This window comes from Zingiber officinale, chromosome 2B (assembly GCF_018446385.1).
Source record: "Zingiber officinale cultivar Zhangliang chromosome 2B, Zo_v1.1, whole genome shotgun sequence".
Classification (NCBI taxonomy): Eukaryota; Viridiplantae; Streptophyta; class Magnoliopsida; order Zingiberales; family Zingiberaceae; genus Zingiber; species Zingiber officinale.
The window spans coordinates 31,105,275-31,119,305 of NC_055989.1; the positions used below are offsets into that span (position 1 = coordinate 31,105,275).

General features: G+C 35.8%; 2 protein-coding genes across 2 annotated transcripts; both read right to left on the minus strand.

Annotated features, from left to right (window-relative positions):
* Positions 1 to 5,657: 5,657 nt before the first annotated feature.
* LOC122045555 (PRA1 family protein F3-like) lies at positions 5,658 to 6,728 on the minus strand. The gene has a single exon (XM_042605820.1). The coding sequence runs from the start codon at positions 6,616 to 6,618 to the stop codon at positions 5,875 to 5,877; it is 744 nt and encodes a 247-aa protein (XP_042461754.1). The 5' UTR covers positions 6,619 to 6,728; the 3' UTR covers positions 5,658 to 5,874.
* Positions 6,729 to 12,810: 6,082 nt separating this feature from the next.
* On the minus strand, positions 12,811 to 13,701 carry LOC122048224 (zinc finger MYM-type protein 1-like). Its single transcript, XM_042609817.1, has one exon. It carries the CDS (start codon positions 13,699 to 13,701, stop codon positions 12,811 to 12,813), a length of 891 nt encoding a protein of 296 aa, XP_042465751.1.
* Between the last annotated feature and the right edge of the window lie 330 nt (positions 13,702 to 14,031).

The following is a 14,031-nucleotide window of genomic DNA, read 5'->3' on the forward strand; positions in this document are numbered from 1 at the left end:
ACAACAAATGATCGAGGTAGTGATGGGTATCAAAACTTGGTAGGCATTTCGAGTTGACTTGATTAAGATCTAATCTAATCGTGAATGTGTATCATATACGCATCAAGGCACTAATTACCCTACATTATCATGCATCACAAAGACAAGCAATGATAGATAATTAATTATTTTTGTGATGAGGTTATGACCCTACTGCGATCTTTTCAAGCCAATGAAAAGATCAGACGGTCAACCTAGGGTCAACGACTTCTTTAAGCGCCTCCCTTTGACCGCCATGTGTTGAAATCACCCTCCTTGTAACTCCTTCTTGAGTGGACCTTCCACCGCGTCATTTTGTACATTACAAATGTGAAACTCGAGTTACATTCGAGTCTAAAATCTATTTACAACAAGAATATAAAAGAGAGGCACGACGCGCAGGTCGCATATAACATATACAACACGCACAACACAAAAATGGCGTGCAGGCCATATTATGAATTACAATACATTTTAACCAATCATATTGGGGTTTTTGGGTCATGACCATCACAAAATCACACATAATTCTAAATTATGTATTTTACATAAATTTCTATAATTTTACTACTGATTTTATCAATTTTATGAGTCACAACTTCTCGGCGGTCCCGTTTAGCGATTTTTCGAGCGCGATCATGGGACAATGCCCCTTGCGGGGTTAGGGGCAGCACCCCTACTCACGAAATGAATGTCGCGAGTGTCCCATCTTGATCTAACAGCGCCTTAAGCCACTGCCCCAGAATAATTTGGACGAGACCTTGCCATTTCGGAAGGTTTTTCTCGGTAGTCGAAGCCTACAAGTGTCCAAGAACTTGTTTCGCTTCTATGAGAAAAATACTCACAAAATCTATAAAAATAGCAAACTTACAGAAACTTACAGATCTAAAATATTTTCATAAAATTAAAATATAAACTTGTACATGCTTCGCACGTGACTCTGATACCACTGTTGGGACTTTCGAGTCACAAAAACCATTTTTTGTGTTGCGGAAACCTCGAAGTCTTGCCACGGATCCGTGCGAAGATAAATAAAAATTCATGTACATGTTTGTTTATCCTAGATCTACCTTAGATCTACATGATAAGAGTGTTACCCTTATCGCGATGCCCTTCGCTTATCCTGCTCGTCCAAACGGTTGCTGGATCTCGTAGAGTGTCAAATGTACACTCCTCTACACGTATCCACACGGACAAAAGGTGGAGAAAACCACTTAGAATGTGCTAGCACCCTTGAGTGGCTCGGCAATGGAGAAGAGGGAGAAGGAAGAAGAGAGGAGGAAGAAGAAGAAAAATTACAACAAGCACAAATGCTTGCACTAATGTGGCCGGCACATAAAGGAGAGTTTTAAACCTCCATGTAATACCAAGCGTCATGACTCTTGGTCTTCCTCATGAGGTGACACACTATGATGTAACCTGGATGATGTAGAACACCATCATTGGTCGGCCCCATGCCAAGTCACAATGAGGTGGCATTTGGTCAAGTCAAACTTGACCCTTCATCTTCCCTCTCAAGTCAAGTCAAACTTGACCTTTTTATCTCCCATGGTTGATCAAATCTAACCATTGATTCAATTCAATTTAATTTGATGAATCTCTATTCATTGGTTTAAATTGACTCAATGAATCATAATTTAAATTAGACTCATTCTACGCATGAATCAAATTGAGTTCAACTCAATTAGTCTAATTTGGATTACTCTTAATCCAATTTGGTTCATCATATGAACCTAATCCTCTTGGTCCATCATATAAACCTAATCTCCATCTAATTGCCCTTTGTGTATGACTCTATAGGTTCTTGTAACGTTGGCAATGCTCCTAAACCCATTTAGAAGCATAAGTAATGAGCGGTATCTATCAACACATCATTACTATCCAAGTTACAAGAATGTTGAGATCCAACATCACCTTTGTGACTACTAATTGTGACTCTCACAATATGTGACAATGTCCTTCTATCCTTGACATCTAAATTGATCAAATGAGGCATAAACCGTGTCATCCTCTAATAAATTTATATCTTGAACTCCAAGTAGACTCACTCTAATCAAATGAGCTTAATATCTCATATTGACTCATTTGGGCATGGTCATGCACTTAGTGGTCTCACTCTATCAAGAATCATGATGTCACTCCCGTCATATAGGAGGGATAGATCCCATCTACATCACTCATATCCCTCCGCATAATTTGTTACATACCCAGTAATCGCCTTTATAGTCCACCCAGTTACGGGTGACGCTTGACAAAGCCAAAGTATGCAACTCCTTATGTAGGGAACCATGGTGACTTCAGGTCCAAGGATTAATAGTCATACTAATAGTCACATGAGAAAGTATATGACACTCATATAACGATCCATGATACTTTCTTATGACGGGTCATTCAGTATACATTCTCCAATGCATACTCATGTGTCAACTTGATATCTCTATATCCATGACTTGTGAGATCAAGTTATCAAGTTGACCTACAAGCTAGTCTCAGCGCATTAACATTGTCCCTAAATGTTAATACTTGACTAGGAATGATTAAGAGTAGTGTTCTCTATATCATCTCACTATCGATTCAACAAATCGATTGATATAGATAAGAACCTTCTACTCAAGGGCGCTATTATACTTAGTTATTTGACACCAATACAAGTAAGTATAATAACCATAAAGAAATGTCTTTATAAGTATATAGGAATATGATACATCGAGTCCATACAACAATCATCATATGATTGGCTCTAGAGCTCTAACTAACAGTTTATTCAGTATGACATGCAAAATTATGCTTCTGACGACAAACCTCTACCAAAAAATGATAGATATAGCTAGCAGCAATGTTCCCGCCATGAAATTAAAATAAAAGAAATGTAATAATTCTCTTATGATTAACCAGGCTAGGTAACGTCGAACCTGGGGTGACCATCCTGACCCCATGGAAGTTTCCCACCGGCCACTAAGGTAAATCGGGAAGTGCTCGCAGCGGGCAGCCCAGGAGCACAGCATCCTTTAGTTGCATGCCTCATTTGGAGGAAATATTCCTGTAAATTCACCATTGTTGAGGCTCGAACTGCGGGTGTCTGGGTTCTCTTATGCATCAATGGTAAGGAGTTTGATATATGCTCAATTATGTACGTGTTCAGATCTTATGTACATTATAGGGATGTTAGATAGATATTTGAGTAACCTGGACTAAAGCATTGGAAAACTATAAAGAAGGTTATGTGATATTTGCAAAGAACTAAAAATTACATGCTCACATATCAGAGATCAGGTCATTTGGATATCCTTGGATATTCATTCTCCGATTTTGTTAGATGCTTAAATAGTAAGAAGTCTACCTCAGATTATGTCTTCATGCTATCAGGAGGGTTATATCATGGAAAAGCGTTAAACAAACACTAATAGTCAATTCCACTATGGAGACGACATTTATAGTCTTCTATAAAGTGTCCAACTACGGGATAGTAACACAACAACCTTATCACAAGATTATAGATCATCGAGGGCATTCATAAGTCATTGATGATCAATTGTGATAATAAAACTACAAAATTATATTTCAAGAATAATCAGAGTTCATCGAAGTTTAAACACATCGATATAAAATTTTTAACAGTTAAAGAATAAGTTCAGAACGTTCAACTAATGATACAACATATAAGGACAAATTCTACTATTAACAAATTCTCTCACCAAGAGCTTGTCACCTAAGGTGTTTTATCAGCATGTGTTGAATACCGGATTCTTCCTTTTAATGAAGCACTCATTTGATAGGAATCCGTATTTGGTGTAATATTCTATATTAATGAGCACATGTATTTTTTGACATATTATATGTACTAAATTTTATGTATGTGTATAAGGTTTTGACTATTTGATTTAAAGATATCATGAAATACTATTGCGGTTCTGCACATGGTACTTATAAATATGATGTAGGAGTCCATTTTGAGTCATAAGATTGAGTTATAATTTATCACTGTGATTTAGCTTAAAGTGTCAGTAATATGATTTAGACCCACTTTAGGTCATAATTTTATGTCATTTTTATACTACACATCCACATTTAATTTATGTCATTAATGAAATTAGTACTATGATTATTGTTGGATATGTTATAGTTATAATAATTCTGACTTTTTTATTCTTGTATTAATAGAATTAATGTACCAGATTATTTAAAGGGATATTTAACCCATAAAGTTTTGACCTGTTGAGATCAACTAAGGTGTTATGGTGAATACAATATCATGTATAGTCCAAGTAGGAAATTGAAAGATTAAGTCTCCATTTAGTAGGCTAATATGTGATTAACAATACAACAGTTATCATTAAAAAATTAAACCCTAATTAAATGATTTAATGTTTGATACATATTAGAGGGTTTAAGTTATTGAATGTGAATTAAATGTGTAGATCTAATAATCAATTTTGTTAACATTAATGGATTGTTAACGGATTATAGAATTTATAGTGGATGGTCCTTGCAAGATTAGCTAAGCTATTAAAAGAGGAAGTCAAAATCAATTTGGGCATGCTTGTGATGGTTGACTCTCCTTTCTCTCTTCATTTGGATTGAGAAGAGAACTCTGGAGGTTGCCTTGCCGAAGATCCTTCCGCTGCGATTGTAGGAGCTTCTCCGGTGACAAGTAAGGCACGATGGCTTTGGCATTGGATTTAAGTCAACTCCTTTGTTAACCATTGTTTCGGTTTCCATTTAGTTGTAAAGATGATGATAACGTATGGGTTTGTTTGATGCAATGCTTTCAGTGTAAATATATATTTCATGTAGTATGTAAGGAATTACTCAAAGAACAAAGCAATAGCAAGATATAAACAAGAAAGCAGAGTAATGATGAGCTATTAAAAAAAATTGATAAGAGTGACAGCTTCAACATGAATGAAGCCTTTCCAAAACTAATTTGATGTTTGACATCAAATTGCCATCACTTCACCATCATCACTGATAAGGACTTACCCCAACCACAAGTTAAAGATGATCATACAAATATTATGTTGTTCACACAATCAACATGAGATTAATTTTGAAGCATTAACAAATCAAACATACACCCAACAGAACTTTCCAATTCTTATGCCTACTCCATCAAGGACATACTCAACATCTTATAGAAAGGCAATCCAGTGATAATACGAGTAACAAACACAAATTTTTATCTTGTATCAATGAGCTTCCAGTAAGAAGCATCATTTTTGTCGATACGAGTAGACAGAGGGTTCCAAGTTCTAGTAGCTATAAGGAAGCACTGTTGCGTGAAACTGAAGTTGCAAAACGCTGTACAGTCAACCGAAACAACCACCAAAGTTCCAAAAAGAGAATTATGAATCTTGAGCAACATCAATCAATGATAAGATAGCAGATTGTTCAATCATATACATGCAACCGTGCTTTCAATAAGTTATGAATCAGCTATGCAAAGTTCACCACCAAGCTAACACGAACAGAAATCATGATATCAATCGAAGACATGCAGCAATCTTCTAAATGAGAGTAGATCATGTTGATGAGAAAAAAAGGGGGAAGCAAAAAAATATAAATTCCATATATTTTCACCAGGAAATACACAACAAATTTATAGAAACAAATAATATGATCTGCAACAATAAATTTGCAGGTGAAGAAATGAACAGATTCATAGAAGTCATGATCTGATAACTATGCACTATGAGCAGCTCGAGTACTGATACAGAGCATTATATATCACCACAAACCAAGCAATCGACATAAACAATCACCAAATCGGCATACAGGAATATAAAACCTGAATTATCCACATATAAATCCAAAATCCATACCATTCCGACAGCCAATAACACCCCAGTTCAAGCGTGATCACAGAATCCGAACAAAGGACTGTTGCTGTTGCTGCTGTTGCACTGGAATCACGAAGGAAGGCACAACCAATCCTCCGCTTGTTGCCTCTGTCTCGTCTAGAAACAGATCATCCGTTTTCCTGAACACCGCGTGTAGACAGATTATGGCCAAGGCGACCAAGATTGCCCCGAATACAGTTGATCCCACATCGGAGAACAAGAGGGCAAAGACCGTGGCAACGGAGAGGACGCCGAGGACGGTTCCTTCGTCGATCGTACGGCCAAATAGAACGAGCGGTTGATCGCGGGAGAAGTAGAGGAAAAACCAGGCGGCGAGGAGGGCGACGAAGGCGAAGAGGGAGCCGAGGTGCCAAATGAGGGAGAGGGAAAGGACGGCGAGGGAGAAGATAATATAATTGGATCGAAAATACGAGACGTTGCGCTGGAGGCGAACGAGGGCGTCGCCGGCGTTGAAAGGGCGGGTGAGGGCGGTGAAGTCGAGGAGCTGTGGCCAGGGGCGCTGCGAAGAGATCAGGGCCTTTCCCTGATCCTTGAAGCGGGAGACCAGTTGGGCAGTGCGCTCGGCGGGGGTTAGAGTGGTCAAGGGTGGCGATCTGGTCGGCGGCGGTGGTGGAGGCTCCGTCGCCGTGGTGGAAACCGAGGGTGAGGAGATGGTGGATGGAGGGGGATAGGTAGGAATCGGTGCGTAGGAATAGGGCGAGGAGGTCTTCTGTATCTTGGGAGTTCGTGCGTCGTCGGCCATGAATTTCTTCGATGTGAAGGCAATAGCAAAGGGGAAGACAGCTGAACGAACTTGTTTTGCCGATTGACTTCCTCTTCCTCAATCTCAACTCAATCTCAATCTCTTTAAAGGTAAATAAAGAAAAGGCAAAAATTAAATCAATATGAAAATAATATCCCGCTCCATTCTTTAATAGATATTTTTTCCGTGTCAGTCCAACTGTAAAGCTGAACTTCTATCTTATAAATAGTATAATAGATTGTTGGACAATTTAATTAAAAGAAGTAGTTATGAATTGATTAGAGTTATGAATTGATTGACTAAAAGATGTACTTTGATATTTATCAAATAGTACATTCAATTTTTTATTTTTTCCATTCTACTCTTCAATTATTTGTCAATCTTTTTCCTTTTTTTTTGTATGTAATTTTTTTTCTTTTCTCTTTCTTCAATGCAAGCATACTCTCTTCTCTTTCCTCTCATCTTCTCTTTCCTCACTCTTTTGGAGATATACATGCATGCAAAACATAATATGAGTATGATATTATTTTATATCAGACCCACAGGATTAGAGTTTAACATGCTTTCTTTAATAATATTTTAACACCTTCGGAGAAGTCGAAATATGAAATGGACAACACCGTTCAACTCCTTACAGTCTCAGAAATCTTTAGAACTTGAAATAAGTCTAATCCGAGGTATCTAGATCCATCAGTGGGTTTTGACGATATTTACCAAATAGCACACTTAATTTTCTATTCTTCCCATTCTACCCCTCAATCATTTGTCAATCTCTTTCCCTTTTTTTCATGCAATTTTTTTTCTCTTCTCTCTCTTTAATGCACGCATCCTCTCTTCTCTTTCCTCCCATCTTCTCTTTCCTCACTCTTTTGGAGATATGCATGCATGCAAAGCATAATATGGGTTTGATATTATTTTATATCAGACTCACAGGATTAGAGTTTAACGTGCTTTCTTTAATAACATTTTAACACCTTCGGAGAAGTCGAAATATGAAATGGACAGCACCGTTGGACTCCTTACAGTCTCAGAAATCTATAGGACTGAAATGAGTCCAATCAAAGATATCTAGGTCCATCAGTGGATTTTGACGATATTTACCAAATAGTACACTTAATTTTCTATTCTTCCCATTCTACCCCTCAATCATTTGTCAATTTCTTTCCTTTTTTTTGCATGCAATTTTTTTTCTCTTCTCTCTCTTCAATGGACGCATCCTCTCTTCTCTTTCTTCCCATCTTCTCTTTCCTCACTCTTTTGGAGATATGCATGCATGTAAAGCATAATATGGGTCTGATATTATTTTATATTAGACCCACAGGATTAGAGTTTAACGTGCTTTCTTTAATAACATTTTAATACCTTCGGAAAAGTCAAAATATGAAATGGATAGTACCGTTGGACTCCTTACAGTCTCAAAAATCTATAGGACCTGAAATGAGTCCAATCCAAGGTATCTAGATCCATCAGTGAGTTTTGTGCTATCCATTTCATATTTCGACGTCTATGAAGGTGTTAAAATATGATCAAAAGAACTTAACGTGGACTTGATATGGAACTATATCAGGTTTAATGTGGATTTGATATGAACCATATCATGCTCACATTAGTTGTATGTTGGTTTTAGTTGAAGATCTTTTCTGTACTAAACTGAAATTTACCAACAAATGAAACTGTTAGTAGTACGTGTAGCCATCAAATTTTGCGACTGTAATTTAAAGTATAATTGTTTATGGCTTCATGGATTTTCTAAAGAAATTGCATATATAAATATAATTCCTAAAAAATATATATAACATGCAAAGGATTTAGGCTTGCCTTTGCAAATTACTATATATATTTGCAGATGAAACTTTAATTCGAATTTGTTATTTCAGATTTATTAAGTCTGTAGCTTTTGTTCTTGTTAAGGTAGTTTAATCAAGATTTTGTTCCTTCTCGTTTTTTTTCATTTTGATATTGACTAAGTAGGCATTTTGATAAGTTAATCTTTTTAAGATTTTTTTTTTATAATGTCGCTTACAGTTCTTAGATCATTTTCTTTTCATGTGTACTTAGCATTTCTATATATCCTGTATTTTTCTTAAAAAGATTCTTATAGTCTATTCTTTATTTTTTTTTCTTCTAGCTAATATTATTTTTATGATACTCATAACAGATAAATTATCCTTGGGTTCTACTACAATATCAATGGATCTGATATGAAACTATAAATTATCCTTGGGTTCTACTACAACATCAATGGGCTTAATATGGTTCCATATCAGGCCCAACGTGGGCCTGATATGAACCATATCAGGCCCATGTTGGGTTGTTTTAGCTGATTTTTTCTATAACATTTTAACACCTCTGAATCAGTCAAAATATGCAATGAACGACATCATTCGATTCCTTGCAACCTCAGAAATCTACAGGACTTGAAATGGATGCAATCTGAGGTCTCTAGGTCCATCAGTGGGTTTTGACCGAAACCCACTGATGGACCTAGAGACCTCAGATTGCACCCATTTCAGTTCCTATGGATTTATGAGGTTTCAAGGAGTTAAAATATGCTATCAATTGTTTATTTCGGCTTCTCGGAGGTGATATGATATAATAAGAAAGAATTTGTAAAAAATTTCACGTTGGACCTTAAACATGTATCAGAAGTTAATTCTTTTCCCCTATCAAATATCGACAACTAGTCAATGCTTATTTACTAGGGTTGTACATCAATTATCAGTCTTCATGTTCATCTTTCAATAACATATTGATTATTACTTTAACTCGGGATGAAAATGAACAGATCTATTATGCTACACAATTTTTTAGCAACACAACTAAAGCAGCATTTGCTAAGATAGCAAGCATAGGTGAGGAGCATAAGATGCTGATCCTCTTTCACTAACGAACTTTGAGGAAGAATCATAATACAGTAAACATGTATCAGCAAGGATAAAAATCACAACATAGTAATCATGGAGATTTTTCCATATTATATTATATCACCTCCAAGAAGCCGAAATAAACAATTGATAGCATATTTTAACTCCTTGAAATCTCATAAATCCATAGGAACTGAAATGGGTGCAATATGAGGTCTCTAGGTCCATCAGTGGGTTTCGGTCAAAACCCACTGATGGACCTAGAGACCTCAGATTGCATCCATTTCAAGTCCTGTGAATTTCTGAGGTTGCAAGGAATCGAATGGTGCTGTCCATTGCATATTTTGACTAATTCAGAGGTGTTAAAATGCTATAGAAAAAATCAGCTAAAACAACCCAACATGGGTCTGATATGGTTCATATCAGACCCACGTTGGGCTTGATATGGAACCATATCAGGTCTAACGTGGGTCTGATATGGAATCATATCAGAAAAATGTGGAACCGCCACATCAGCGGCCCCCCTAGAGCCGGTCCCACGGATATGGAGGGAGGTAAATGCAGGTACACAGGTGGAAAGTGCATAGCGGAGACGTTAACCCTAGGCAGTGACACCCCGGGGATCGACCCCTGGACCTTTCAGCCACAGAACCATGCACTCCCCATCTGTGCTACGCCCTGGGGACAAACAACCAAAATTGATATGGAATCATATCAAGCCCATTGATGCTGTAGTAGAACCCAAGTATAATTTGCCTGCTATGAGTATCATAAAAATAATATTAGCTAGAAGAAAAAAATAGAGAATAGACTATAAGAATCTTTTTAAGAAAAATGCAGGATATATAGAAATGCTAAGTACACATGAAAAGAAAATGATCTAAGAACTGTAAGCGACATTATAAAAAAAAAATCTAAAAAAGATTAACTTATCAAAATGCCTACTTAGTCAAACATCAAAATGAAAAAAAAAACGAGAAGGAACAAAATCTTGATTAAACTACCTTAACAAGAACAAAAGCTATAGACTTAATAAATTTGAAATAACAAATTCGAATTAAAGTTTCATCTGCAAATATATATAATAATTTGCAGAGGCAAGCCTAAATCCTTTGCATGTTATATATTTTCTTTAGGAATTATATATATATGCAATTTCTTTAGAAAATTCATGAAGCCATAAACAATTATACTTTAAATTACAGTCGCAAAATTTGACGGCTACACATATTACTAACAGTTTCATTTGTTGGTAAACTTCAGCTTAGTACAGAAAGGATCTTCAACTAAAGCCAACATACTACTAACGTTGGCTTGATATGATCCATATCAGGTCCAACGTAGGTTGTTTTAGTCGATTCTTTTGATCATATTTTAACATCTTCAGAGACGTCGAAATATGAAATGGACAACACCGTTGAACTCCTTGCAATTTCAAAAATTTATAAGACCTGAAATGAGTCCAATCCGAGGTGTCTAGGCCCATCAGTGGGGTTTGGTCAAAACCCACTGATGGATCTAGATATCTCGGATTGGACTCATTTCAGGTCTTATAGATTTCTGAGACTGCAAGGAGTCCAATGGTGCTGTCCATTTCATATTTCGACTTCTCCGAAGATGTTAAAATGTTATTAAAGAAAGCACATTAAACTCTAATCCTGTGGGTCTGATATAAAATAATATCAGACTCATATTATGCTTTCCATGCATGTATATCTCCAAAAGAGTGAGGCAAGAGAAGATGAGAGGAAAGAGAAGAGGGGATGCGTGCATTGAAGAGAGGGAAGAGAAAAAAAATTGCATGTAAAAAAAAGGAAAGAGATTGACAAATGATTGAGAGGTAGAATGAGAAGAATAAAAAATTGAATGTGCTATTTGGTAAATATCAAAATATGGTACATCTTTTGATCAATTCATAACTCTAAGTATGTCTTTTGGTAAATTGTCCTAGATTGCTCCTTTAAACAATTAAAATTTTTTAATTTAATTTAGATACAAATCAAAAAAATATCCGAATTTTCAAAAGGATTTTTTTGTTAATCATTTAAAAACAACACTCTGTTCTATTTTTTGTACCTAAATTATCTCCTCCAACCAGTAAACTCGAATGATATTATAATAGTTGCGGTTCATAGTTGAAAGAATGATTATATTCATCTAGGGGTCTTTATTAATCTGTTTTATATTATGTAAAGTGAAGTAAATTATGGAGACAATTTATTCTCATCGTTAAATGATTAAAAGTTGGAAGGAGTTTTTTCCCCAATAGTTACGGTTTATAATTATTATAATGTGTTATTAATCACCTATGCACATATTATTGTAGAGATATTTTATGAAAAATAATAAATATATATAGCAGACAAACTTGATCCCTTCATAGATTCATACGAATACAGTAGGGGTGAGCAGTCAACCCGTCAAATTGACCAATCCACTTATATCGACCCGAACCGAACCGAACCGAAAAAAAATCCACCGGATATAGGGCCGAATGTAGGGTCCTGATATTACATTATCCGATCTAGTAGGGTCGGATAGTTTTTTATCCCAATAATCGAATCAACCAGGGACGGATCCAGGAATTAGAGTTGGGGTGAGCTTGAATTTAATATAACAAATTATATATTATTATTAAAAAATATAATAAATTATAGATATATAACCAAAAAAAAAAAAGTCATTACATTATACTGCTCAAAATTGTGCCATACGAGATTTTGAAACATAAAATTCATCTATAATAGAATCTATATCTATATCTTTAGCTAAATCTCGTTCAATATAGAGTGTTAAACAATCTTCAAGAAAATCATCCTCCATTTTATTACGAAGTGTCGTCTTCACATGCTTCATTGCTGAAAATGCTCGCTCTGTAGTGGCGGTAGAAACAGGTAACGTCAAAAATAAGATGAATCAATCTAGTCAACATAATGTAAACCTTTGAACGCCCACTCTTAGTCAATTGCTGACACAACTCAACAAGTGTTGAAACCTTCAAATTTTGCACTACATCAAATTTATAATGTACCAATTCATACTCCAAAGCAACAATGTCTTGACTTGTGAAATCTTCAGGATAAAACTCAAGTTTTCAAATATCATCACTGTTGATTGAGTCAAATGAATTTTTAGGATCTAAAGTTGTACTAAGAGAAAGTAGTTCAATCGATGACTCATTGAACCGAGTATTTAACTCCATCAAGATGGAATCTATTGCTACATTAAAAACATCAAAGTGGTAATGATGTTCAACTGTAGTTTGCTGACGAGAACGACCGATCTTATATTGGAAATCAAGGTCAGGCACATCAATTTCATTTCTCGATCAAAAAACTTTCACTTCATGAAGAAATTCTTCCCAACCACATTCTCTAAGTTCTTGAAGGATAGTTTTGGTAGTAGAGACAAATGTAATAGCAGTCAAAATATCTTGAGATTTTCTTTGAAGAATTTGACAAAGAGTATCTGTTGTTCTCATAATTTTATGCATTAAGTGCAAAATGAACACAAATTCAAAGCTTGTCATGTTTTTGTAAATTCCCCGAACTTCAGCCTTAGCTCTTGCATTTGGAGAATAGTCACTAAGAACTTCAAAAACTTTGCAAGTTGCAGCGTACATACCTATCAAGCTTTTTACTGAGTCATAGTGAGAACTCCAACGAGTAGCTCCTGCCCGTTGCAAACTACCAATCTGATTGGACCCACTTTCGGAATCACGTTTTCCAATTGCCAACATATGTTCAATTTCATTTCTTTGTGCAATACGTAACTCAACAATATGCTTAGTAGAAGAAGTGACAATATTGTCCAAATGAGAAAAGAATTCCCAAATAACGCTGACATCTTTGGCTGCAGAAACCAATGTTAGTTGTAGTCGATGAGCAAAGCAGTGGATATAATATGCATAAGGACAATCTCTGAGAAATAATGCTAGAAGTCCATTCCATGCGCCACGCATATTGCTAGCACCATCATATCCTTGACCTCTAATTTTCTTAACTTGTAAGTCATAATGTATAAGAACATTTGATATTTCATTTTTCAGATTCAATGAAGTAGTGTCACTAACACTTTTGATGGCAAAAATTCTTTCTGTCAAAATCCCATGATTATTCACAAACCTCAAGATAATGGCCATTTGCTCTTGTTTAGATATATCTTGTGCTTCATCAACAAGAATACAAAAGACTTTATCTCCAACTTCTTTACGAATCATCTGTCATACTCTATTGGTCATAATATGTAAAATCTCTTTCTGAATTTCTGGAGCAATATATTGAGCATTTTTTGGAGCATTTTCTAGTACAACTTCATTAATTTCTGTACTCATTTTTGCAAAAGCCTTCACCAATTCAAGAAAATTTCCACGATTAGATGAAGATAGAGATTCATCATCTAAAGGCACAACCTTGAAGTGCTAGCCAGCGAACAATGACAATTGAGGTCCTCAAACGCAAATGATTTTTCTCCTTTTCCTCTTTAGCTTGAACATGAATCACATTATCGATATGTTGAGAGAGTCTCATCAAATTTTCAGCCCTTCTCT

Excerpts from the sequence above, each read along its gene's own strand:
- LOC122045555 (XM_042605820.1), bottom strand. The coding sequence starts at position 6,618 with ATGGCCGACGACGCACGAACTCCCAAGATACAGAAGACCTCCTCGCCC.
- LOC122048224 (XM_042609817.1), bottom strand. The coding sequence starts at position 13,701 with ATGATTCGTAAAGAAGTTGGAGATAAAGTCTTTTGTATTCTTGTTGAT.